Source organism: Macaca fascicularis, chromosome 2, assembly GCF_037993035.2.
Source record: "Macaca fascicularis isolate 582-1 chromosome 2, T2T-MFA8v1.1".
Lineage (NCBI taxonomy): Eukaryota > Metazoa > Chordata > Mammalia > Primates > Cercopithecidae > Macaca > Macaca fascicularis.
Window position 1 is genome coordinate 45,026,811 of NC_088376.1, and position 24,490 is coordinate 45,051,300.

A 24,490-nucleotide genomic window follows, 5' to 3' on the forward strand; every position below is an offset into this window, starting at 1 on the left:
CCTGAGGTACAAGTATCGAAGTCTACCACATACACCTTTGATTGACTATTATTAAACTTCACTGGAATGGGGAGTGTGTGCATATGTCTTCTTAATGTCCTAAAACAAAATAGGTGGGAAATAATATAATTAAGTCTACAATTAAGGGACATTTACAGAAAAACAAAATAATATCCAAATCACAGAAGAAATAGATTACCTTCATTAGAAGAGAATTATTCCAAGATTTTACAAGTTCAGCAGCTCTTAAGTCTTGCCAACTTATAAAGTTGTGAAAATGATTTCCTGTTTTCCTAGAAAGAATAAAACAGTATTTTGAGACCCAGCATAAATCAGAGACTATGTTAAAGATGTACCATAAGAGAAAACAAAATTAGAGGCCATACTATAATTGCAAAGTATAATTTAGTTAGATGTGCCTTTCTGAATGATTTCTTCTGGATTTTATAAGTTGAATCAACACTGCACAACAATTATGTGACATATAGTATGAAATGTATATACTTCCAATACCAAAACTAACTAAGGAAAAGGCCTTTGAAGACCTGCTCTACACACTTTAAAGGCAGATTTTTTAAAAGCCAACACTATTCCCCTTTATTGCACTTATCCTGATACACATAATCCAATAAAAACCTCTGACCTGTGGAAGAGCTGAAATATTGCCTGAGCCTAGTTCTACACCAGTTAACTTTAGGATTGGCTTAGCCATGGGCAACCTAACAGGCTTACCAAAATCTCTCCAATAAATAGAAATTCAATAAACCTTGGGTCAATACTACAATAAAAGTACAGAGCTAAGAAATACAGAAGTTAAAAAAAAAAAAAAAATCATTTTTCCTTTGAGGCTCCTGCAAATCAACCACTGGCATCTACCAATCAACATCCAAGTCAAGCTTGCTTTCTACCCCAACTCCAGGCCTCCTCCTGTGTGACTTGAACCATGTTCAATTACTAAGACTCGTTCTCTACTCTACTTAAGCATTCCACACCCAAGGTTATATCCTCACCTTTACATGTTCTACCACTGAAAGTCTAATGTTCCAATATTAGTCAGCACATAGGAATAAAAGTTTTCAGTTTTCTCAATCTTACTCCTTAAACACCTGGCCTTCCAACTCACTGCAACCTTTAATCCCTCAAACATTCCCTTTTCTTCCGACCAACCACTTCTAACTTTGGTTACTTTCCCAGATCCCATGGTCTATTACTTTAACAGCTTGCCATTGCACTCTCTAATACTTAACTTAAAAAAAAAAAATTGTGGGCCGGGCGCGGTGGCTCAAGCCTGTAATCCCAGCACTTTGGGAGGCCGAGACGGGCGGATCACGAGGTCAGGAGATCGAGACCGCCCTGGCCGACACGGTGAAACCCCGTCTCTACTAAAAAAAAATACAGAAAACTAGCCGGGCGAGGTGGCGGGCGCCTGTAGTCCCAGCTACTCGGGAGGCTGAGGCAGGAGAATGGCGTGAACCCGGGAGGCGGAGCTTGCAGTGAGCTGAGATCCGGCCACTACACTCCAGCCTGGGCGGCAGAGCGAGACTCTGTCTCAAAAAAAAAAAAAAAAAAAAAAAAAATTGTGGCAAAATATACATAATATGAGATTTACCATTTTACCTTATTTTACATGTACAATTCAGTGGCAGTAAGTACATTCACAACATTGTGCAACCATCACCACTGTTTCTAAAACTCTCATCACCCCAAAGAGAAGCTCTGTAACAATTAGGAAATCATTCCCCATTCCTTCCTCACCCCATCCCTTATAGCCCCTATTCTATTTTCAGTCTCTCTACATTTGCCTATTCCAGGTAGATCATATATAAGTAGAATTATACAATATTTGTTCTTTTATATTTGGCTTACTTCACTTAGTATAATGTTTTCTAGATTGATCCATGTTGTAGCATGTATCAGAACTTTATTCCATTTTATGGCTGAACAATATTTCACTGTATTTATATACTACATATTGTTTATCACTTCATCTGTTGGTACACACGGGTTCTTTCTACCCTTTGGCTATTGTGATTACTGCTGCTTTAATACTGGTGTGAAGTATCTGTTTGAGTCTTTGTTTTCAATTTTTTTTAGGTATATACCCAGGCGTGGAACTGCTGGGTCATATAGTAATTCTATGTTTCTTTTTGAGGAACTGGCAAACTGTTTTCCACAGTCATTGCACAATTTTACATTTCTACCAACAATGTACGAGGGTTCCAATTTTTCCAAATCCTCACCAGCACTTATCTTTCTTTTTTAAAAATTATCACCATTCTAGTGGGTGTGAAGTGGTATCTCATTATGGTTTTAATTTGCAATTCCCTAATTACTAATGACATTGAGCATCTCTGTGTGTGCTTACTGACCATCTGTATATTACTGAAGTCCTCTGTCCATTTATTAACTGAATTGTTGTTTTCTTGTTGTTGAATTGTAGGAATTATTTACATATTCTAGATATTAATCCCTTACTAGGGATTAGGGATTAATATGTTACATGCTTGGAGGTTACAGTTTGCAAATATTTTCTCCCATTCCATGAGTTGTCTTTTCACTCTGTTGATAGGGTCCTGTTTTTTACCTTTATTAATGGAAATCGCAACATTTACCTAGATCATGAGCATGTTACTTCTCTTCCCTTTAGAAATCCAAATGGTCACCATTATCATGAGTACAAATCAGAGGAGTGATTTCCTATTGTTTTAGTCCTCCATCTTGGATGAAATTACAAACCAAACCTACCAAGATGCACATCTTCCATGTTACATGCTGCAGGTGGTTTTCTGAAGTCTAACTGCACATTAGATATCAATGACTAAAGTTTTTCAGACATATTTTTAAAATGCAAATTGCACATTATATCAAATTAATTTTAACGTAGCTTACTTATTATTTATAATTAAATTTAGGGTAATTTTTCTACTTTGGAGAGTTCCAATAGTTAAGAAAACTGAAAAATTAATCATCATAAACAGATGAAAAAATAAATGTCCTTTGATATATAAAGTCCAATTTATCTATTTTTTATTTCGTTAACTATGCTTTTGATGTCATTTAAGGAATCACTGCCAAATCCAAAGTCATGATGATGATTTTCTCCTGTTTTCTTCTAAGAGTTTTTAGTTTAGAGTTAAAGCTTTTACATTTAGGTCTTTGATGCATTTTGGGGTTCATTTTTGTAAATAGTATTAGGTAAGGGTCCAATTTAATTCTTTTGCATGTGAATGTTCAGTTTTCCCAGCACCATTTGTTGAAAAAACTATTCTTTTTCCACTGGCTGGTCTTAGCACCTTTGTCAAAGATCAGATTGTGTTTGATAAAGATAAAATCTATTGATATATAATTCTTCAGACCCATTCTACAATAACACATACTTATACACTTAAATCTGATGTTCAATCACTGATTTCAGCAAATATTTATAAGGCAATTTGTACCAGGAGTTGGGTACACAGCTATGAACAGACACACATAGCACTTTTGCTCTTATGACTGTATTTTCTAGCAGGGAATTTAAACAAATAATCAATTACTCAGTTGCTCACTTACAGCCAGAATACGCCCTATAAAGGATAAATAGAGGTGCCATGAGAGTATTCAACACATGGCCCCTGCGTGGTGGTCAGGGAAGGCTTGAGAAATGACAATGGATCTTAGCTCTGAAGGATGAGAAGGAATCAGAAGTATGAACATTCCCAACAAAATGTGCTATATCTTCAAAGGTCCTAGAGCAAGATGAAGCATGTCTTAGAGGAACTGAAAAGCTAGTGTGACTGAAGAACAATGAGGGGGAGAGAGAAAATCACAAGATGAAAGTGGCCTCATTAATTTATAACATGGAACAAGACAATCTAGAATACTGATTTTCAAGTAATAGCATATATTCTAATATTCACTCAGCATTGACTTGGGTTTATCTCTATCAACAATACAAGGAAAAATGAAGGAAAAGTGTAAATGGCAATACTGTAAATTAATTGTCTTAAACCCTTCTAACACTTTACACCATTCTGTGGCTCTTAATATATTTTATGTCATAAGTAGTTGGTATGACTCATTAATGTAAGTATCAAATACTACAATAAAAATCTATTTTGTGCAATGGGAATATAGAGTAATTTGTGTACCTACATAATGAGATTGTAAATTAGGGCTGGTATTCTTATTCATCTGTATATGCAGTGCAGCCCCCAGCACAGTGCATTACTCCTTGTGAGCCCTCAAACAGTTAAGAGTGAATCCCAGTTCCCGTGACTCACAGTTTGTGTTGCTAATTGGCACACACCCTGATCTGAAGTTAGCTGGCAGAAATCTCCCTCAAGAGACACAGTGACTAAAGAAACAAAACAGCTCGCGATTTTTTTTTTTAGAACAAAAGGAATTTAAAAGAACCAAAATGGAAGTGATATCAGTTAGAGTTATTTTAGAAAGCAGGCTAAACACACCACTTTTTGAATATATTGGAAAAAAAGCTTAACCTGAAGAACACGAAGAAAGTTCAAAGACTGAAAAAAGTTAATAAGTTTCCTGGTCCCTAAAGGGAGGATGGGGGAGAGACAAGGAGAAAAACAGAAACAAAGTTCAAAGTTTTAGACCTCCTGACAGCAACTGTGAGGAAAATAATGTTTCTACGGCCATGAGGACAGAAATGCACCATAGATGCAGGAGGAAAAAAACAACAAGCTGGGAGGAGGAGCTGCTGGCCAGGATTGGAATGAACAATAGGTTTTTCCACAGGGTCTAGTCTGTCTCCCCTTTTCTCTCACAAATGAACAAGAAGTGCTTCTGGTTGGCGCTGCGTTGTGCCCATCTGTGTTGTGTCCCCGCTGTTTGCTAGGGCTCTTGTGGAATCTATCAGCATCATACACCACATTGGCTCCCTGGGGCCCAATGAGCAGAATAGGCTCCATTATTTTAATGCAAAAGAAGCACAAAGCCTTTCAGTTTTTTTTCAAAAAATATCCACTATTGCAGTTTCCACAAGCAAAGAATGTTATCAAAACTCATGAAAGAATACAAACATTTCAAAAAAGAAAAAAGGACAGCCAAGATAAAAAAAACTCACAGTGAATTGTTTTAGGAAGAAGACGTATCCTTCTACAACAACAACAACACCAGTAAGGAAAGTGAACTGTCTTGAAATCTAACTCGTCTATTCCTTCTAATGGTGATGTATAGTCCTAGCATCAGACAAAAACTTTGCTTCCTAATATTCTGACCTTCCTGTCATGAGTGATATGGTAGCCAGGTCCTGATGAAAGCAATCACTGGGGCCAATGGCCAAGTGAATGTGACACATCCAATCAGTTCTTTCCCTAAGAACACTCCTCCCTCCACTTTCATCCATCCACTTCCCAGATTAGCGTCGGTCCTGCTTTGCTGGCTTTTTCTTCCCTGACTCACTTTAAATTTAGTGGGGGGAACCCACAGTCCAAATCCTTAGCTTGCTTTTCTTTTCTTCACATAATCTCTACCAGAGAACACATTATTTTTTGAGACTTCATCTACACCAATGGTTCCAAACTGGGGGTGTCCCCAGGGGACATTTAGCAATGTTTTGAGACTTTTGTGGTTGGTACAAATGGTGGTGAGGTGGGCTGGGGTGCTACTGACATCTAGTGGGTAGAGGCCAGGGATGCTGCTAAACATCTGCAACACCACAGGACAGTCCCTACCACAGTGAATTGTTTAGCTCAAAATGTCAACAGTGTCACTAAGATTAGATACCTTATGTGTACAGGTAAGTTTAATTCATTCATCCCTTCATCTGACAATACACTACTATTTAAGATTTATTTAAGATTTGCCATAACCAAGGACAGTGCCGGGGGGTGGAGTAGGCACAGAAGAACTGTAGATGTAGGCATCAATCTGAGATGCATCATGCCGTGAAAAAAAAAGTACTGGGCGGAGCATGGTGGGTCACACCTGTAATCCCAGCGCTTTGGGACACCAAGGCAGGCAGATCACTTGAGGCTCAGAGTTCAAGAGCAGCCTAGGCAACATGGTGAGACTCCATCTCTATAAAAATTTTAAAAATTAGCCAGCCATAGTGTGGTACACACCTATAGTCCTAGCTACTTGGGAGGCTGATGTGGGAGGATCCCTTGAGCCCAGGAGTTCGAGGCTACAGTGAGCTATGATCATGTCACTGCACTCCAGCCTGGGTAGCAAAGTGAAGACCTCGTCCCCCAAAAATGAAAATAAAAAGAAACTATCTGATGGAGATGTGCTATGCCTCAGTCCAAATTAAACCAATGTTCTAGTCACCTCTGCGATATCTCCACATTTACATGTACAAAACCAAACATTTTATCATTTCTCCTTCTATCTACTCTACTACCCAACCCATTCCTCCTTATATTCTCTATGATTTCTATCAAACAGCCCAAACATCAAGGCCAGCAGTATTGGTAAATTCAAATTTCTTCTTCTTGCCTAATACTGAATTAGAAGCCAAGTCCTTGTGAATTCACCCTGATTATATTTTTCAGATTCATCTTTTCTCCCTCTGCTCACTTTTCTTTCCCACTGCCCAAACTCAAGATGTCCTTTGGAGCCTAATGCTTTAACAAAGACACATTTTACAGTGGTGTGTGTGGGTACGTGGTGGGGGTATTTAGGAGGAGGGAATGTGGGTGTGTGTTTAAACCAAGAAACAGAGAAATACAGGCTAGCTGGGGGAGGTAGCTGAGGTGGGAGAATTGCTTGACCCCAGGAATTGGAGACCAGCTTGGCAATATGGTGAAACTCCGTCTCTACAAAAAAACAAAAAAAATTAGCCAGGCATAGTGAAGTGCACTTGTAGTCCCAGCTACTCGGGAGGCTAAGGCAAGAGGATCACCTGAGCCTGGGAAGTTGAGGCTGTAGTGAGCTGTAATCATGCCACTACACTCCAGCCTGGGGGACAGAATAAGACCCTGTCTTAGGAAAAAATAAAAAGAAAGAAACATGTTGAAGGCAATGTGGGGATAGTGTAAAGAACACATGCTTCTGAGTCAAAAAGACAATTTAGAATCTTGGCTCTATTTGCTCACTGAGCAACGTTGAACAACTTATTTCTCTGTAAAAACAGGTATGATGCCTAAACTGTAAGTTTGTTGTAAGGATAATGGAACTTGGGATTGTCACAGATGTTTACTATACAGTAGCTATTATGATATTATAACAGTGTTTAGTGTATATATGCCTCATATGCTATAGACAAATATTAAATTTAGAGTAGACCGAAAATATAAACCATAAGCACAGTATTGTGTTTCTGAAATTTGTGAGCTTCCTCTGACTCTTTAGGTATAAGTTAATGTTTTAGATCTCGATCTAGGCTTGTTTGAAAGCTAACTTACCCAAAAGAAAGAAATGGATAATTTTAATGACAGTAAATCTTTCTGTGGTTATTTTTTTATGTAAGTCAAGCTCAAATGACATGCAGCAAGCATATAAGCCAGAAAGCAGGCCCATTTCATCCCTCTTAACCAAACAAAACTATTTCTCAATTCACAAAGTTAAAACTCCCCAGAGATTTCATAACAGTGTACTCACTGTGGCATGAACCCAGCAGTAGGGTGCTTATCACAAAATGTACTTACTTGTTCCACGTAATAAAAGTTCCTCTCTGTGTTGAAATGCCAAGACCAACAATTTGATTCATCTGTATTCCTGCAGCTAAAAGTAAAGATGGATAAAACACATGTTTTAAAGCCAGTGATATTTTTCTTTACAATATTACCATATGGAAAAAAAAAATCCAATGTAATCTTTAAGAAAAATACCTGGGTTTAGCATTCTAACAAAACAACTGGAATTAATAAATAAAGCATTACTAAGATGATTCTGCAGAATTTTTTTTTTACTTGAAGAAAACAAAGGTTGTTTCTTGTTTTACTGTTTTTTGTTTTGAGACAAAGTGTCACTCTGTTGCCCAAGCTGGAGTGCAGTGGCGCAATCTTGGCTCACTGCAACCTCTGCCTCCTGGGTTCAAGCAATTCTCATGCCTCAGCCTCCCAAGTAGCTGGGATTACAGGCGTGCACCACCACGCCTGGCTAATTTTTTGTATTTTTAGTAGAGATGGGGTTTCACCATGTTGGCCGGCCTGGTCTCAAACTCCTGACCCTGGGTGATCCACCTACCTTGGCCTCTCAAAGTGCTGGGATTACAGGTGTGAGCCACTGTGCCTGGCCTTAAAGGTTGTTTCTTAATAACAAAGTAGCTTTTTTTGTTTTACGTGTCGGGGAAAAAAACAAATACTATGCAAAGTATGTCAGATTTATTTTTTCTTGGTAATAATAAGATTGGCTCTTAATGTAAGCAATGGTCAATCACAATAGAAGCTGGTTAATGACAATAAAGGAAAACTCTCAAGGAAAGTAGTATAATTATTGAAGCTGAGACCTTATTTTCAACACAAACTGATGCCAGGATGCAAATAAAAATATTGACTTTTTGGTCCAAATTTCTTAAAATATAGCAACTCGATGCCGGGCGCGGTGGCTCAAGCCTGTAATCCCAGCACTTTGGGAGGCCGAGACGGGCGGATCACAAGGTCAGGAGATCGAGACCATCCTGGCTAACATGGTGAAACCCCGTCTCTACTAAAAAATACAAAAAACTAGCCGGACGAGGTGGCGGGCGCCTGTGGTCCCAGCTACTCTGGAGGCTGAGGCAGGAGAATGGCGTAAACCCGGGAGGCGGAGCTTGCAGTGAGCTGAGATCCAGCCACTGCACTCCAGCCTGGGCGACAGAGCCAGACTCAGTCTCAAAAAAAAAAAAAAAAAAAAAAATATAGCAACTCGAGTATTTGTTGTGATATTCTTTAAAAATCTATTTATCCCACTGGGAAAATCTGGGACAACTTCAATTTGAGCACTGAGGAAAACACATCAACCCTCATATAGTATTCTAAAGTTATTCAACCTGAATCTAACTGGGAGGAAGCAATCAGACAACCTCAAAATGAGGGACACTCTACTCAACTGGCTTGTACTTTTGAAAACTCATAAGAATGTGCTCTAGATGAAAGGAGCCTAAGCCGACTGACAGCTAAATGCAGTGCCTCCTCTTTGGCTGGGTTCTAGATTGAAAAATAAGTTTTTTCGTTTTTTGTATTCACTAAGGCAAGAGAGAATATTGAAGACAGAGGATTAGAAAACAGTACTGTGTTAATGTTATACTTCCTGAGTGTGGTAATTGCGTTGTGGTTATAGGAGAAAATACTCCTTTCCTATGGTTCAGAAAGAAAAAAGTTTGCAGAAAATGGTAAACATTACAAAATATGTTTGAATCTACAAGAAAGATATACAAGAGTTTACTGTACTATTCTTGCAACTTTTGTATAGACTTTGAAATATTTCAAACCAAAAAGATGAGAAGAAGCAATTCAGCCAGAAAAATGAAGTAAAAGATCTTTTAGAATTTACATTTGCAAGTAATCTTTGCCATGTTCTCAAGCAAGGTTGCCATTTCAATGTTTTGAGATGTTTTCAATGTCTAAGAATGTTTCTAACATTCTTAAAGAACTAAGACTTAGACGATAGCTTTGGCCAGGAGAGCACTTTATGTCAAGTGACCAGAAAAAAACAAAAACTTATTTTACAATAAAAATAACTCAGTTGTAAACTCATGAGAGTAGAAACTATACACTGTAACTTTTGTTTATAATCCTCTGGTATTTTGTGCCTAACAGGAAATCAAAACAGCACTAGCTATAACCTGGAATGAGGAAATGGTGAGCATTTACATTACAGCTGAAAAGAGACAAACCAGAGGACACAGCAGATGTTACCTTTCCCTGACAAAGGAGTTCACTGTGAATTACAAATTTCCCTTGAAAAATACTGGGAAATTGTAATCCGCATAAAATACTACATATATATATATACACACACACACACACACACACACACACACACACACATAAAAATTAGGAACACCACAACTACAGAAGCCTGAGGAAAACTCTTATTACAAAAAAAAAATAAATAAAGATTATTGTTATTTTTATAAATCCAATTAATTACCTTTGACTGCTTCTTTTATTACGGCAACAAATTGAATCCAAAGAACATCAGGATCAATTTCTACCCAGCCAATTTGAGGATAAAGATTTTCTACCTATTGAGGAAAAGAAGATTTAGTAAAAACAGCATTAGATCAAGTCAGTAGTATGGGTATTTGGGTCTCAAAACTACTAGTTAAAATAATTAATATGATTTTATTATCTAATTAATTTTTATTAAAATTGAAAAAACACATATATAAAATAACAAAGGACTACATGCCAACATCAAAATAGCAGTAACCCATGAGTTCACAGAAGATTTTAGCTTTGTTTATCTCTGCTTTTATTTTCTAAGTTTTCTACAAGGTATGTTTTTAAAATAAGAAAAAAGGCTTTTAAAAATTAAAAATAAATTTTAAAAAAAGTGAATTCCAGTTCAGACCATGATAGAGTAAGCACACTCCACCCTGTCTCTTCCACTAAATACAAATGTAACACCTGGACAGAATCCATGGAGCAGCTATTGTGGACTCTTAAAAAGTATATTGCAGCAGGTGGACTGCAGGAAGTAGATAAGAATTCAGGTACCATGGAACTGGTGGTGAGTTTCCCATTTTTCTTCTGAAATCCCCTGGCTTAGACTCAAGACATCCGGAAAACCAGAACTGGGAACTAGGGCACAGAGGAAGTGCCAGAAGCATCTCTACTGTTTTGGCTCAAAGAATGAGAACGCGAACTCCTAACACTCAGAGGAAATGGAAGAGATCTCCCATTTTTCTCTTTTCCCTTGTCTCCATACTTTTGTACCCACACAATCCTGCAGCAGTGGCAGCAGCAGTTAATAGTGGTTATCAGTGCATCTCAACAGGTACCTAAAATCCTGAGGAAGGTGAAACTTTCTCTCCAATCAGATGAGCGGTGATCCAAGAGGGTGTGGTCAACCCTATGGCTTTTTTCTCTGTGTGTTTCCACAGCCTAACCCCAGACGTACCCAGCCGAATGGGGTAAGAAAAGCCCCAGCTTTTTGGCCAGGAACCATAAGGGGAGGTTCAGAGAATCAAAAAGTACCAGGGCCGTCTCAGAGACGGAGGAGCTTGGAAAAGATACCACAGAAAGTTGTGTATGAACTCTTAGGCTCACCCCAAAGCTGCACTCGTATGGATGTAATCCTAAACATTATACTAAAGATATTAAGAACAGAACTAAAGGACAGACCACTGCCCAGGTCCCAGACTAACTACTAGGTTGCACACACACAGGGCAGATCCAAATAGTACTGCCAAGATTTTGAAAACAAATCTGACATTGAAACTGCAGTCCACAGAAGACTTAATTTGTAGCCTGAACCCAACTGCAATAAATACCTGCCAGAAGAAAAACAACAAAATTCCTCATAGGATTTATAAAACCCCCAGGGTCTTTTAACATAATATTCAAAATTTCTAGGATACAATCCAAAACTACAAGGTATATGAAGAACCTGAAAAATCTAACTCACATTGGAAAAGATAATCAAGAAATGCCAATGCCAAGATGACACAGATATCTGATAAACAGTCTAAAGCAGCTATTAGGAAAATACTCCAAGAGGAGTGAATACACTTGCAACAAATGGGAAGACAGAAAGTCTCAGCAGAGGTAACTGCAGTAATCATTTAACTACATATGTGCATATCAAGGTCAGTATATCAAGACATCATGAAGAATGCCTTAAATATATCCCATTTTAAAAAGAAAGAAAAAAGGCCGGGCACGGTGGCTCAAGCCTGTAATCCCAGCACTTTGGGAGGCCGAGACGGGCGGATCACGAGGTCAGGAGATCGAGACCATCCTGGCTAACACGGTGAAACCCCGTCTCTACTAAAAAATACAAAAAACTAGCCGGGCGAGGTGGCGGGCGCCTGTAGTCCCAGCTACTCGGGAGGCTGAGGCAGGAGAATGGCGTAAACCCGGGAGGCGGTGCTTGCTGTGAGCTGAGATCCAGCCACTGCACTCCAGCCTGGGCGAAAGAGCGAGACTCCGTCTCAAAAAAAAAAAAAAAGAAAGAAAGAAAAAAGAAATTCATGAAAGACGTAAAAAAGGAAATTTTAGAATTGAAAAATGTACTGATCAAAATTTAAAACTTACTGGATGGGCTCAATAGCAGAAGGGAGATAGAAGAAAATGAATAAACTTGAAGACAGATCAATAGAAATTATCTGCACAACAGAAAGAAAAAAGACTGGAGGAAAAAAAAAGAACAAAGCCCCAGGGACATACCAAAGGTCTAATATTTGTTTAATCAGGGGTCTCCAAAGATGAAAAGAAAGAGTTCAGAGCAGAAAAAAAAAATTACTTGAGGGAAGTAACAATGCTAAAAGCTGCCCAAGTTCAGTGAAATCTATATATTCAAGAGGCTCAGAAAACCTTTACTAAATGAACCCAAAGCATTACACACCCAGATATCATAATCAAAATGCGGAAAACTAAAAGCAAAGAAAAAAGTTTGAAACCAGAAACTTCACATATACAGAACAAAAATTTAAATGACTGTGGATTTCTCATCAGTACCATGAAAGCCAGAAATAAGTGGCTCAACATTTACAGTATGCTAAAAGAACCGCCATCCCATATTTCTATAACAAAATCCCAACAGGATTTTTTGTAGATTCTAAAATTTATATTAGGCAAAAACACTAAAATGGCCAAAACAATGTTGAAAAAGAATAAAGTCAGAGAGGAAAAAAAAGAATAAAGTTAGAAGCACACTACCCAATTTCAAGACTGACTATAAAGCTACAGTAATCAAAATAGTATGCTATTGGCATAAAAACTGACACACAGATCAATGGAACAGAATAGAGAGTCCAGAAATAGACTCACAAATATGACTAGTTGATTTTCAACAAAAGTACAGAGGCAATTCCGTGGAGAAAAGATAGTTTTTTCAACAAATGGTGTTGTAACAAGTGGACATCCATATGCAAAAAAAAAAATCAGGCTAGGCATGGTGGCTCACGCCTGTAATCCCAGCACTTTGAGAGGCCAAGGCGGGCAGACTGCCTAAGCTCAGGAGTTCGCAACCAGCTTGGGCAACACAGTGAAACCCCATCTCTACTAAAAAAAAAAAAAAAAAAAAAAAAAAAAAAAGCCGGCGTGGCAACAGCACCTGTAGTCCCAGCTACTCGTGAGGCTGAGGCAGGAGAACTGCTTGACCCCGGGAGGCGCAGGTTGCAATGAGCCAAGATCCAACAACTGCACTCCAGCCTGGGCGACAGAGCAAGGCTCCATCTCAAGAAAAAAAAAAAAAAATTCAACCTCAACCCAAACTTTACAACTTACAAAAATTAACTCAAAAGGGATCAAGATCTAAATGTAAAATGTAAAACTATAAAATGTTTAGAAGAAAACGCAAGAGAAAATCCTTGTGACTTGGTGTTAGGCAAAGAGTTCTTAGAACACCAAAAGTATAATTCATACAACAAAAAATTGATAAATTGGACCTCATCAAAGTTAAAAACACTTGTTCTGCAAAAGATACTGTTAAGAAAATAAAAAGACAAAAGCACAGACTGGTAGAAAATATGTGCAAATCACATATCCAACACAGGACTAATATCCAGAATATATAAAAAAAAATTTCAAAATTCAACAGTAAGAAAACAAAGAACTCAATTTAAAAATGGGCACAAGACTTCAAGCACTCCATCAAAGAAAACATATGGATTACAAATATGTACATGAAGACAGATATTCAGCATCATTAGCCATTAGAGAAATGCAAGTCAAATCAAATAACTAAGTTTTAAAAACTAATGATACCAAGTATTGATGAGGATGTGGAACAACTGGAACTCTGATACATTGTTGGTGAGAATGCAAAATGGTATGGTCACTCTGAACACTCTGAATTTCTTGTTAAGTTAAACGTTCACTTACCATATAACCTACGTATTTACCCTAGAGAAATTTACCCTGTAAGGTTGTACATAGGACTGGTTCAAAGTTTTTTAATGTTCCCTTTAAAATCTGTACACTAATGTTTATAGCAGCTCTATTCATCATCACCAGAAACCAGAAACCACCTAAATGTACTTCAACAGGTGAATGAATGTAGTACATCCATATAATAGACACTACTCAGAAATAAAAAAGAATAAACAAGTGAGATACATAACAACATGGACAAGTCTCAAAGGCATTATGCTGAAAAAAATCCAGTCTCAAAAGGCTACTTACTGTATGATTCCATTTATATGACATTCTTAAAAAGACAAGACTGTGTGGAAAACAGATCAGTGGTTACCAGAGGTTAGGTGGGTGGGGAGATGTGACTAAAATAAGGTAACACAAGGGAGCTTGGGGATTACTTCTACACATGTGCTAAAGTTCACATAAGTATACACCAAAAGTCTATTTTACTTTAATGTAAAAAATAAAATAAATTTTGTAGGCTGGATGCAGTGGCCTGTAATCCAGTACTTTGGGAGGCTGAGGCAGGAAAATCGCTTGAGCCCAGGAATTCAAGATCAGCCTGAGCAACGTGCCAAAACCCCATCTCTACAGAAATACAAAACGAGTGCCACTGCCCACACCTGTAGTTCCAGCTACTCAGGAGTCTGAAGTGGGAGGATCACTTGAGCCCAGGAGGTAGAGGATACAGTGAACTGTGGCCACACCACTGCACTCTAGCCTGGGAGACAGAGGGAGACTCTCAATAAATAAATAAACAAACAAACAAATTTCATAAAAATCTATGGCTTCAAGTTAAAATGATGGCTTAAACATATGCATGCATCTCCAATTCCTCCCAGTCTATTAAAAGGAAAACATCAACAAGGTTCAAATGCATGAGGACAAAGAGAAGAGCAAATAGGATTAGACTAGATTTTAACAATTTTTTTTTTTTTTTTTTTTTTTTTTTTTGAGACAGAGTCTCGCTCTGTCGCCCAGGCTGAAGTGCAGTGGCACGATCTCAGCTCATTGCAAGCTCCGCCTCCCAGGTTCACACCATTCTCCTGCCTCAGCCTCCCGAGTAGCTGGGACTACAGGGGCCTGCCACCACGCCCGGCTAATTTTTTTATATTTTTTAGTAGAGACGGGGTTTCACCATGTTAGCCAGGATGGTCTCAATCTCCTGACCTCGTGATCCGCCCGCCTCAGCCTCCTAAAGTGCTGGGATTACAGGCATGAGCCACCGCACCTGGCAACAAATGTTTTTAATATGAACAGTGAGTGGGCGGGTGGTACATGGCTTAGGACAGAGGAGAAAATGCCAATACATCACTGCCTGCTCAGATTACACTGCATCTCTACTCACCCTGGCTCCCATTTCACTCAGAGTAAAACCATTATTCATTATAATGGCCTATAAGACCCGAGTCGGGTCACCTCTACCCTTTTCCTGAGAATGTGAGCTCCTAGAGGGCAGGGAATGTATCTCCTTAGTTCATTTTATCCCCAGCATCTACAAGTGCCTAGGGTTTCTTAGATATTCCATAAAGTGAATGTATGAATGAACATATGAGTGAACTATGAGAGTGATGCCCGTAAGCAGAGAGCAGAGATTCTAGGGTGGAACTCTGGAAATTAGAGGTTCCTCTGAAAGCTGGGATGCCAGATGGGGTTGTACATAGGACTGGTTCAAAGTCTTTATAAGGAGCCCCAATTCCTTTCCTCCAGCAAGATCACTGCCCCTCCCTAATCTGGCAGAAAGTAAGAGATTTACTTCTGGAGGGGTTGAACTAGAGTTCTGTACTTGCAAATGACAGATATACCTAAGTGCTAGGGCAAGGCATGGTACCAAAAAAAATGCAGATAACCAATCAAGATCACTAGTTAAGGAAAATTTCTAACATGTAGTATGAAAAGTCCAAAATAAAGAAAAAAGGAACTCTGAGGAAACAGTGACAATATGGGGAGTGTAAAGTGTTACACAAGGTGATGTAGAAAAAGAATCTCTTATTCCCCAGTGAGCTCATCAAGAACAGATTTAACACAATCTATTCTCCTGTCAACTCATACTTCTGCCCTTTCTATGTAACGCTTTTATGACTATAGACTGTAACAGTTTAACTACAAGAAACACTTTCTTACCCCAGAAAACTCAATGTGGATATCATTGCTTCAAGGCTATAAACCTTCAGATTTGACCCAGGGTCACTTCCCCCAACTTTACCAATCAGGATGTCACATACCATCCCCAAACAAGTTGCAGTAGTGAAATCTATTATTTTACAGGAGAGCCAAACCAAAATTAGATCAAGAATATAATAAAAGTTAAAAAGAAAATTTTTTTGAGTAAAAACAAAAGACGACAACCACTTAGTCCATTTTTCAAGCATGTACAGAGAGTACACAGTATTACTGTTTGGAGTGACCTTTCTGTCCTGTTCTTCCAACCGAGACATTATCATTTTTTTATAGTTTCTCATAATGGCATGATGTTCCACTGGGGAACATGATAAATATTCTCCATTTTTAAAACCAAAATATCAAATATTCATATGTAGAGTTTCCAACACAAAATATTATTCTAGCAGTTATATATTTAAGAGTCCCTAAGAAAGATTTTTTAAAAATACAAATTACAGAAAAAAGCTAAAAATGTACCTCTACTGTTAAACATTTAAAAAATAAAGGCCATAAGAAATAAGACTGATGTCTTCTCACAGCCTATTTTGTTCTTATCTACAAAGGGGAATCTCTTTTTTTTTCTTTTTTAAAAATTTCTTTCCCAGTATCAATCAAATCATATACTAAGAGGTTTTAGGTTTCTATTATACATTCTTTCCATTGGAATATTACAAGAGGTGTAATTTCTACTTGACAGAATAAACACAATCAAGTTCTGTGTCTAAGTCATAGAGTCCCATGAATTCCTAACATTTTAACTGCAATTCAATTATTCTGTAACGATGAGGTAATACACCAGGTACTAAGCAGCAATGTAGACCAACAAGATCCTTGTTCCTAAAAATCTAAAATTATCTGCAGTAAAGGACCAGTTGCTGCTTGTTTTTTTAAAAAAATTTCTATTCATTGGCTGGGCACAGTGGCTCACGCCTGTAATCCCAGCACTTTGGGAGGCCGAGAAAGGTGGATCACGAGGTCAGGAGATCGAGACCATCCTGGCTAACACAGTGAAACCCCGTCTCTACTAAAAATACAAAAAAATTAGCCAGGCGTGGTTGTGGGCACCTGTAGTCCCAGCTACTCGGGCGGCTGAGGCAGGAGAATAGCGTGAACCTGGAGGGTGGAGCTTGCAGTGAACCAAGATCGTGTCACTGTACTCCAGCCTGGGCAACACAGTGAGACTCCGTCTCAAACAAACAACAAAAAAAAATTGTATTCATTGTGGACCAACAATTTTTAAGATACAATTAAGTTTCCAGTCCAGGTGCAGTAACTCGTGCCTTGTAATCCCAGCACTTTAGGAGGCTGAGGTAGGAGGATTGCTTGAGCCCAGGAGTTCAAGGTTGCAGTGAACTATGATCAGGCCACCTGGGGGACAGAGTTAGAATCTGTCTCTAAAAATAACAATAATTTTTATAAAGTTTCCAGAAAAAAAAAAAGGCACACAAAATACAATCCCAAATCTTTCATTACTGGAATCAACAGACATAAAATTACTCTGCTAAGTTGCTACACAAGTTCCTAAATATTCAGTTTTCTTTTATTATCTCAATCCCAGCAGCCCTGTAACTACACTTTGAGCAGTACTGCTGTAAACTCCTACCACACAGAGAGGCATTGCTGCACATTTCTTAATCTACGACTGTGCTTTACCCGGGAAAAGCGGGCTTTTTTTTTTTTTTTTTTGTATTTTTATTTACTCGTATCTTTCTTTTATCCAGACACATTTTCCACAGTTTAGAGTCTGTGCAAACCATCCTGGCCTCCTGCCACTCACAGCAATCTTGATCCATCTTTGGGATTCTTCATTCCTAAAAAAACTAATGATCTGCCCCAAATTATATATCAACTGTGAAACTTTGCATTTTCTAGTAATTTATTTCTCCCTTCGGTTCCAAAAATTTCAATTCCTTAAAAGAAAAATAAAACAAACAAACAAAACAACCAGTGCTTAAAAGTACTTTGTGTCTAGACTTATAAGGGAGACTTTAAAAAGTATCATTGTGTTTGTGATAAATACTCTTAGAAAGATAAGGAGTACCCAGTCACTGAACGGTGGTATCTGCCTTTCATTTGTCCTTTCAGGCTGGGATAGGGATAGTGTGTGGGTGGGTGGGCAGCGTTCCCACACAGCTAGCCAGAGAAGGGACCAGGGAGCTGCTACAGTCCCAGTTCCACTGTCTTGGTCCTGAAACCTAAATGGAGGCCGGGCGTGGTGGCTCATGCCTGTAATCCCAGCGCTTTGGGAGGCCAAGTCGGGTGGATCACCTGAGGTCAAGAGTTCAAGGCCAGCCTGGCCAACATAGCAAAACCCTGTCTCTACGAAAATACAAAAATTAGCAAGGCATGATGGCAGGTGCCTGTAATCCCAGCTACTCAGGAGGCTGAGGCAAGAGAATTGCTTGAACCCAGGAGGTGGAGGTTGCAGTGAGCCGAGATCATACCGCTGCACTCTAGCCTGGGTGACAGAGCAAGACTCCATCTCAAAAAAAAAAAAAAACCTGAATGGAAGGAAGTCTGATGTTTCCTCAAAACAAATGCTCAAAGCAGTCACTACTCACTGGCATTCTAGCTGGACCCACTCCTGGGCAAGTGCTACAAAGAAAAACACCTCTAGGGTGGTCGGAAGAAGAATGGGACACTGAGAAAAAAGGGGAATACAGTGCTGCTGGGAATGGTTAGGTAACTGATGGCTCCTGCCCTCCCTCAAATTCCTAACATAAAAAGATGTTGGTACTGGGAAGAGAAAATAAGAACACCATAACAGGCTGGCCACAGTGGCTCATGCCTGTAATCTTGGCACTTTGGGAGGCCAAGGCGGGTGAATTACTTGAGCCCAGGAATTCCAGACCAGCCTGGACAAAATGGCAAAATCCCATCACTATAAAAAATATAAACAAATTTAGCCAGGCATGGTGGCCCCTTGCCTGTAGTCACAGCTACTTGGGGGGCTGAGGTGGAAGGATCACTTGAGCCCAGGAGATTGAAGCTGCAGTGAGCCGAGATCACACCACTGCACTCCAGCCTGGGTGACAAAGTGAGACCCTGTCTCAAAAAAAAAAAAGGAACAACAATAAGAACACCATAACAAATAAACATTATTTTTGGTGCATTGACAATTGTGTAGAAATCAACACTTCATTAATATGAGAACAGAAGGATATCAATGTGTTGGTTGCTGAACAGTTAGTTCAAGGGTCTACTAACATCCAACCAACGACTTGGCAGGTCTCTCAAACGAGGGGAAATAAAGAATTTTATGAATTCTCAAAGATCGAAAATAGAAAAGTGATGACCACACTGCCTTCAAAACTTGCCCAATACCTCTAATATCCATGGCAATCAGTTGCTCACGTAAGGAACCAGCATTTTGTGGAGTAGTAGTTAATAATGATGACAAGTGAAGAATAGAGAATAAACTTAAATTCTATAAAGATATGAAAAGTTATTGAGGCACAAGTCCAAAGGCTATAATAAATAAAAAAGGGAAAAAAAGTTGTCAAAAATTAAAATGTAAATAAAGATGTGATGGGAGATCTATCAGGGAAGTGCAGGAAGAACCGAGCAACTCACAAACCACCCTCTGGCTGGACGCGCACAGCCTGCCCAGTCCCGTTCGGCAAGTCACCTCAGTCCCATCCAGGTAAGGCTGGACAGGTGGTTCTCCAGGTGGCAGGAGGCGAGCGAGCGGCCCAGGTCATACACCGGGCCCCTGGTGCCCTCAGTCTGGACAGGAAGGGCGCGCGGGGTTCAGCCTAGCCCAGGGAGGGAACGAGAAGACTCAGCCGGTCTGGGCGCGCCTCTGGCCCCAGGGTGCTGCAGGTGGCCGCGTCCAGGGCGGTAGGTGGGCCCCGCCCGCTCGCCTCCCGAGGCCGGACCCCTGGACTCAGCAAAACCCAGTCAGACCCGCGCCCCACGGCCGCCTCCAAGTCACCTTCTGCGCGCTGGAGCCGCAGACACGCGCCGCCCGGTCATAGACGTGGCAGCGGATCACAGAACTGCCCACGTCCAGCCCCAGCACGAAGCCAGCGTGCCGCGGCTCCTGCGCTCTCTGCTCCGGGTCCGTCGGCAGCCCAGACATCCCGATCCCACACGCCTCTCTGCTACAGACGCCACCCCAGAGGGCGCGCTATAAATCCCGATGCCCCAGAATCCCAGGGCGCAGCGCCGGGCCGCCGCCCCCAACCCAGCCCCCAACCCAGCTCCGCGGGAGTTTAGAGAGGCCCGGCCCCTGGCGCGGGCTCCACCCCGGCGCCGTGACGTCACGGGCGCGCGCCGGCGGCCTCGAGGGAGGGGTGGAGGTGAGCTGGTTTGTGTCGTGCTCTGGAGCCCGAGATCGCCAGCCATGCTCATCCTCCAGTTGCCGGCCGCTGTTGGATTGACTTGGCCCTTAACTCTTTTATTATTTTTTTTTGAGACGGAGTCTCACTTTGTCGCCCCGGCTGGAGTGCAGTGGCGCGATCTCGGCTCACTGCAACCTCCGCCTCCCGGGTTCAAGCGATTCTCTTGCCTTAGCCTCCCAAGTAAATGGGATAACAGGCGCGCTCCTCCACGCCCGGCTAATTTTTGTATTTTTAGTAGAGAAGGGGTTTCACCATGTTGATCAGGCTGGTCTCGATCTCCGGATCTCGTGATCCGCTCGCCTCAGCTTCCCAAATTGCTGCGATTGCAGGCGTGAGCCACCGAACCCGGCGGCCCTTAACTCTTATTTTTTCTCTTGCGTCTCCAGCTTCCTGAGAGGCAGCGCCTGCGTTTCTCTTAACCCTAGCTACATTTGAGGAATCTCTATTAAAGAAAAATAGCTACCCCATATGCTAATCGTGAGGAGGAAATTATAGGCTAGTTTATATAAAAATCTCAGAAAGTTTCGAGGTGCCATAAGGCACATTTATTCATTTCTCACCCATGATTATGACTAGAGTGTTGGAGAAATTTTTATCTCTGAGTAACTTTGGCAGACTAACCTGGGTCTCTGCATTCGTGCAGAATTTTTCAAGCTTAAAACATTTGTAGAGGTCACTACCATATATGGTTTCCATTTTTTTGCTAACATTTTGGGTACGACTTTATTTCAATATTATTAAATGCACAGCCATTGACTATGCTAGAGTTGAATAAAGTGCTGTTTTTCAAAAATGAAATAAAACAAGTGCCATAAAAAATTCAAAATTTGGCCAAAAGTATTAATGTTTATTAACAGAGAGTTGCCCACGACTTCTCTTCCCAGAAAACGTGGTAAAGTTTGCACACAATGCAAAGTGGTAAATATTTGCTAAATGAAATGCGACGCAAGGAAGAAGACTTTTCCCAGCCCTCTAGTGGGAAAGAAAGGAGAAAGCTTAATTAAGGTGGCTGCTTTGACTATCACGCTCCACTACGGCGGTTGCTTTTTGGAATCTGAAAACCTCACAGAGGCCCTTTACCTTTTGTTGCTGCCCTAGGGGATGGGCTCATCCAGACACTTGACCAAAAGGAACAAGGCGTCCTGTGGAAATTGCGAGATTCTCGCGGCTCAGGTTCCTGGGCCTGGAGCTTTCCTGGGGAAGGTCCTGATCTGCAGGGAGTGGGGAGGTGGTTCCGCCTGCGCCACCCACCTCCCACTGCCACCAGCAATCTGTGAAGTCAGGGCCTGAAAATATTCCTTATCTTTTTGTAAAATTAGCAAAATATGAATATATGTTTTGTGTGAAAACGTTTAACAGTGCCAACTGGTATATCAATTAAAAAGTAAAAGATAATCATTTTGGCTGGGCGCCGGGGCTCACGACTGTAATCCCAGCACTTTGGGAGGCCAAGGCAGGCGGATAACTTGAGGTCAGGAGTTTGAGAGCAACCTGGGCAACATGGTGAAACCCCATCTCTACAAAAATACAAAAATTAGCTGGGCGTGGTAGCCGGCTCCTGTAATCCCAGCTACTGGGGAGGCTGAGGCAGGAGAATCACTTGAACCCGAGAGGCGGAGGTTGCAGTGAGCCAAGATCATGCCACTGCACTCCAGCCTGGGCGACACAGCAAGACTCTGCCTCGAAATAAATAAATACCTACATGCATGCATACATACATACTCATTTTGAATCAAAACTTTTTAGACAGGGTCTTGCACTGTCACCCAGGCTAGAGTGCTGTGGCGCCACCTCAGCTCACTGCAGCCTCGACCTCCCGGGCTCAGGTGATCCAACTACCTCAGCCTCCCAAGTAGCTGGGACTACAACCACCACATCCGCCTAATTTTTGCATTTTTTATAGAGACTCTGTTTCACCATGTTGGCCAGGCTGGTCTCGAACTCCTGGCCTCAAGTGATCCTCCCACCTTGGTCTCCCAAAGTGCTGGGATTAGGGGTGTGAGCCATTGTGCCCAACCAAATCATTCTTTTTTTTTTCTTTTTTTTTTTTTTTTTCTGAGATGGAGTCTTGCCCTTGTTTGCCCAGGCTGGAGTGCAGTGCTGCGATCTGGGCTCACTGCAACCTCCGCCTCCCGGGTTCGAGTGATTCTCTTGCCTCAGCCTCCCAAGTAGCTGGGACTACAGGCACTGGCCACCATGCCCAGCTAATTTTTGTGTTTTTATAGAGTTGGGGTTTCACCATGTTGGCCAGGATGGTCTGGATCTCTTGACCTTGTGATCTGCCCGCCACAGCCTCCCAAAGTGCTGGGATTACAGGCGTGAGCCACTGTGCAGGGCCAAGTCATTCTTTTGGCCAAATTGTCCTGTTTATCAACTTACTTTCAGGCAATTTGACAAAACTGGCTCTTTGACTATACAACGTTAAGCTTGGAACATACACCTGGACGAGTATGTTTTTTTTGTTTGTACCCTGTTCAACAGTACTGATTTGTTCCAAGTGGCCTCAGGACTGCCTTCACCAGTCCTGACCATTTTGGTCGTGTGTGTGTGTGAATTATTGTAATTTGAAATAAATGACTAATGGGTCCAGTACTCGTCAGGGTTCTCCAGAGAAATAGAACCAATAGGATAGAGAGAAAGAGAAAGAGAGGTTTATTATTTTAAGGAGTTTCTTCATATGATTATCCAGGGCTGGCAAGTCCTGGATATTTCCGGGGCAGGCTAGCAGGCTGGAAACTCAAGAAGAGTTTCCATGTTGCAGTTTTGAGGAGACTTCCTTCTTTGGGAAACCTGTCTTTGTTCTTAAAGCTTAAAACCAACCTTGTGTGAGACTCACTCAGGTTTTGGAGGGTGATCTGCTTTACTCAAAGTGTACTAATTTAAATGTTAATTACTTCTAAGAAATACCTTCACAACAACACCTAGACTGGTGTTTGACCGAACAGCTGGGCATACAGTGTGTCTAACTAGCCTAGCCAAGTTCACACATAATAGTATCCATATCAGTTCCCCATTCACAACAGAGAAAACGGCTTTGTATTACCTGATGTTAATATTTAGTATATTTCTCAAAGTGATATTTCTTGGCTTCTTGAAACCTGACACTTCCTTAATGATCCTTTTTATAAATTCAAATAAATTATATTGAGTATTATCAAAATCATAGAATTTGAAAACAGGGGCCTTAGAAACCACTTAATCTAGTGTTTCTCAAATTGTTTTCAGATCTTGAACAACTTTGAGGCCCTAATGAACACTGTCTTCCCAAGAAGATGCTTATACACACAAAATTTTGCACATAACTTCAGGTGCTGGGTGTTGGGTAAAGCAAACATAAAGATCTCAGATAAAAATCAAGATCTTATTTCACAGTTGAGTAGGAGAGGCCTGGGGGAACAAAGAGATACCTGTTTCTCCCACTTTCTTTGTTCTCTGTCAGCACCTCCTACCCTGTTCTTCCCTAAGGGAAAGGAGTATATGGGCAACAGGGCACAGGGCTCAGAGGCTTCTAAGGCCCTTTGATAACTGGTCATTCTCTTTTTTTTTTTTAATTTTTAAAAAGTTTTATGGGTACATAGTAGGTGTATATATTTTTGGGTTACGTGAGATATTTGGATACAGGTATGATAATCACATCGGGGTAAATAGGGTATCCTTTATGTCAAGCATTTATCCTTTGTGTTGCAAACAATCCAATTATACTCTTTTATTTTTAAATGTACAACTAAATTGACTGTCAAAAAATACTCGATGTTGGTGTTAATGTGGTGAAAGGGGAACACTTAGACTGCTGTTGAGAATGTAAATTAGTACAGCCTCTATGAAAAACAGTGTGGATATTCCTTAAAAGAACTAAAAGTAGATCTACCATTTGATCCAGCAATCCCACTACTGGGTACCTACCCAAAAGAAAATAAGTCATTATATGAAAAATACGCCTACACAAATATATTTATTGCAGCACAATTCACAATTGCAAAGATATGGAATCAACCTAAGCGCCCATCAACTAATGGGTGAATAAAGAAAATG

The 24,490-nt window shown here is 40.5% G+C and overlaps 1 protein-coding gene across 4 annotated transcripts in view; it reads right to left on the reverse strand.

Moving 5' to 3' along the window:
- The window catches only part of GK5 (glycerol kinase 5), a 69,285-nt gene extending 48,917 nt beyond the window's left edge, over positions 1–20,368 (reverse strand). For 3 of the 4 annotated variants that reach the window (XR_012430767.1, XM_065540057.2, XM_005545985.5), the window contains exons 1-4: positions 20,050–20,368; positions 10,021–10,114; positions 7,593–7,668; positions 200–293 (exon numbers count right to left, since the gene is read on the reverse strand). Coding sequence is in view for 3 of the 4 variants with exons in the window: in XM_065540057.2 (XP_065396129.1) it covers positions 200–293; positions 7,593–7,668; positions 10,021–10,114; positions 20,050–20,196 (411 nt within the window). In the remaining variant the exon portion in view is untranslated. Of the gene's footprint in view, positions 1–199; positions 294–7,592; positions 7,669–10,020; positions 10,115–19,743; positions 19,871–20,049 lie in introns of all 4 variants that reach the window. The other variant, XM_074031214.1, reaches the window with a different exon arrangement.
- Positions 20,369–24,490: the final 4,122 nt, after the last annotated feature.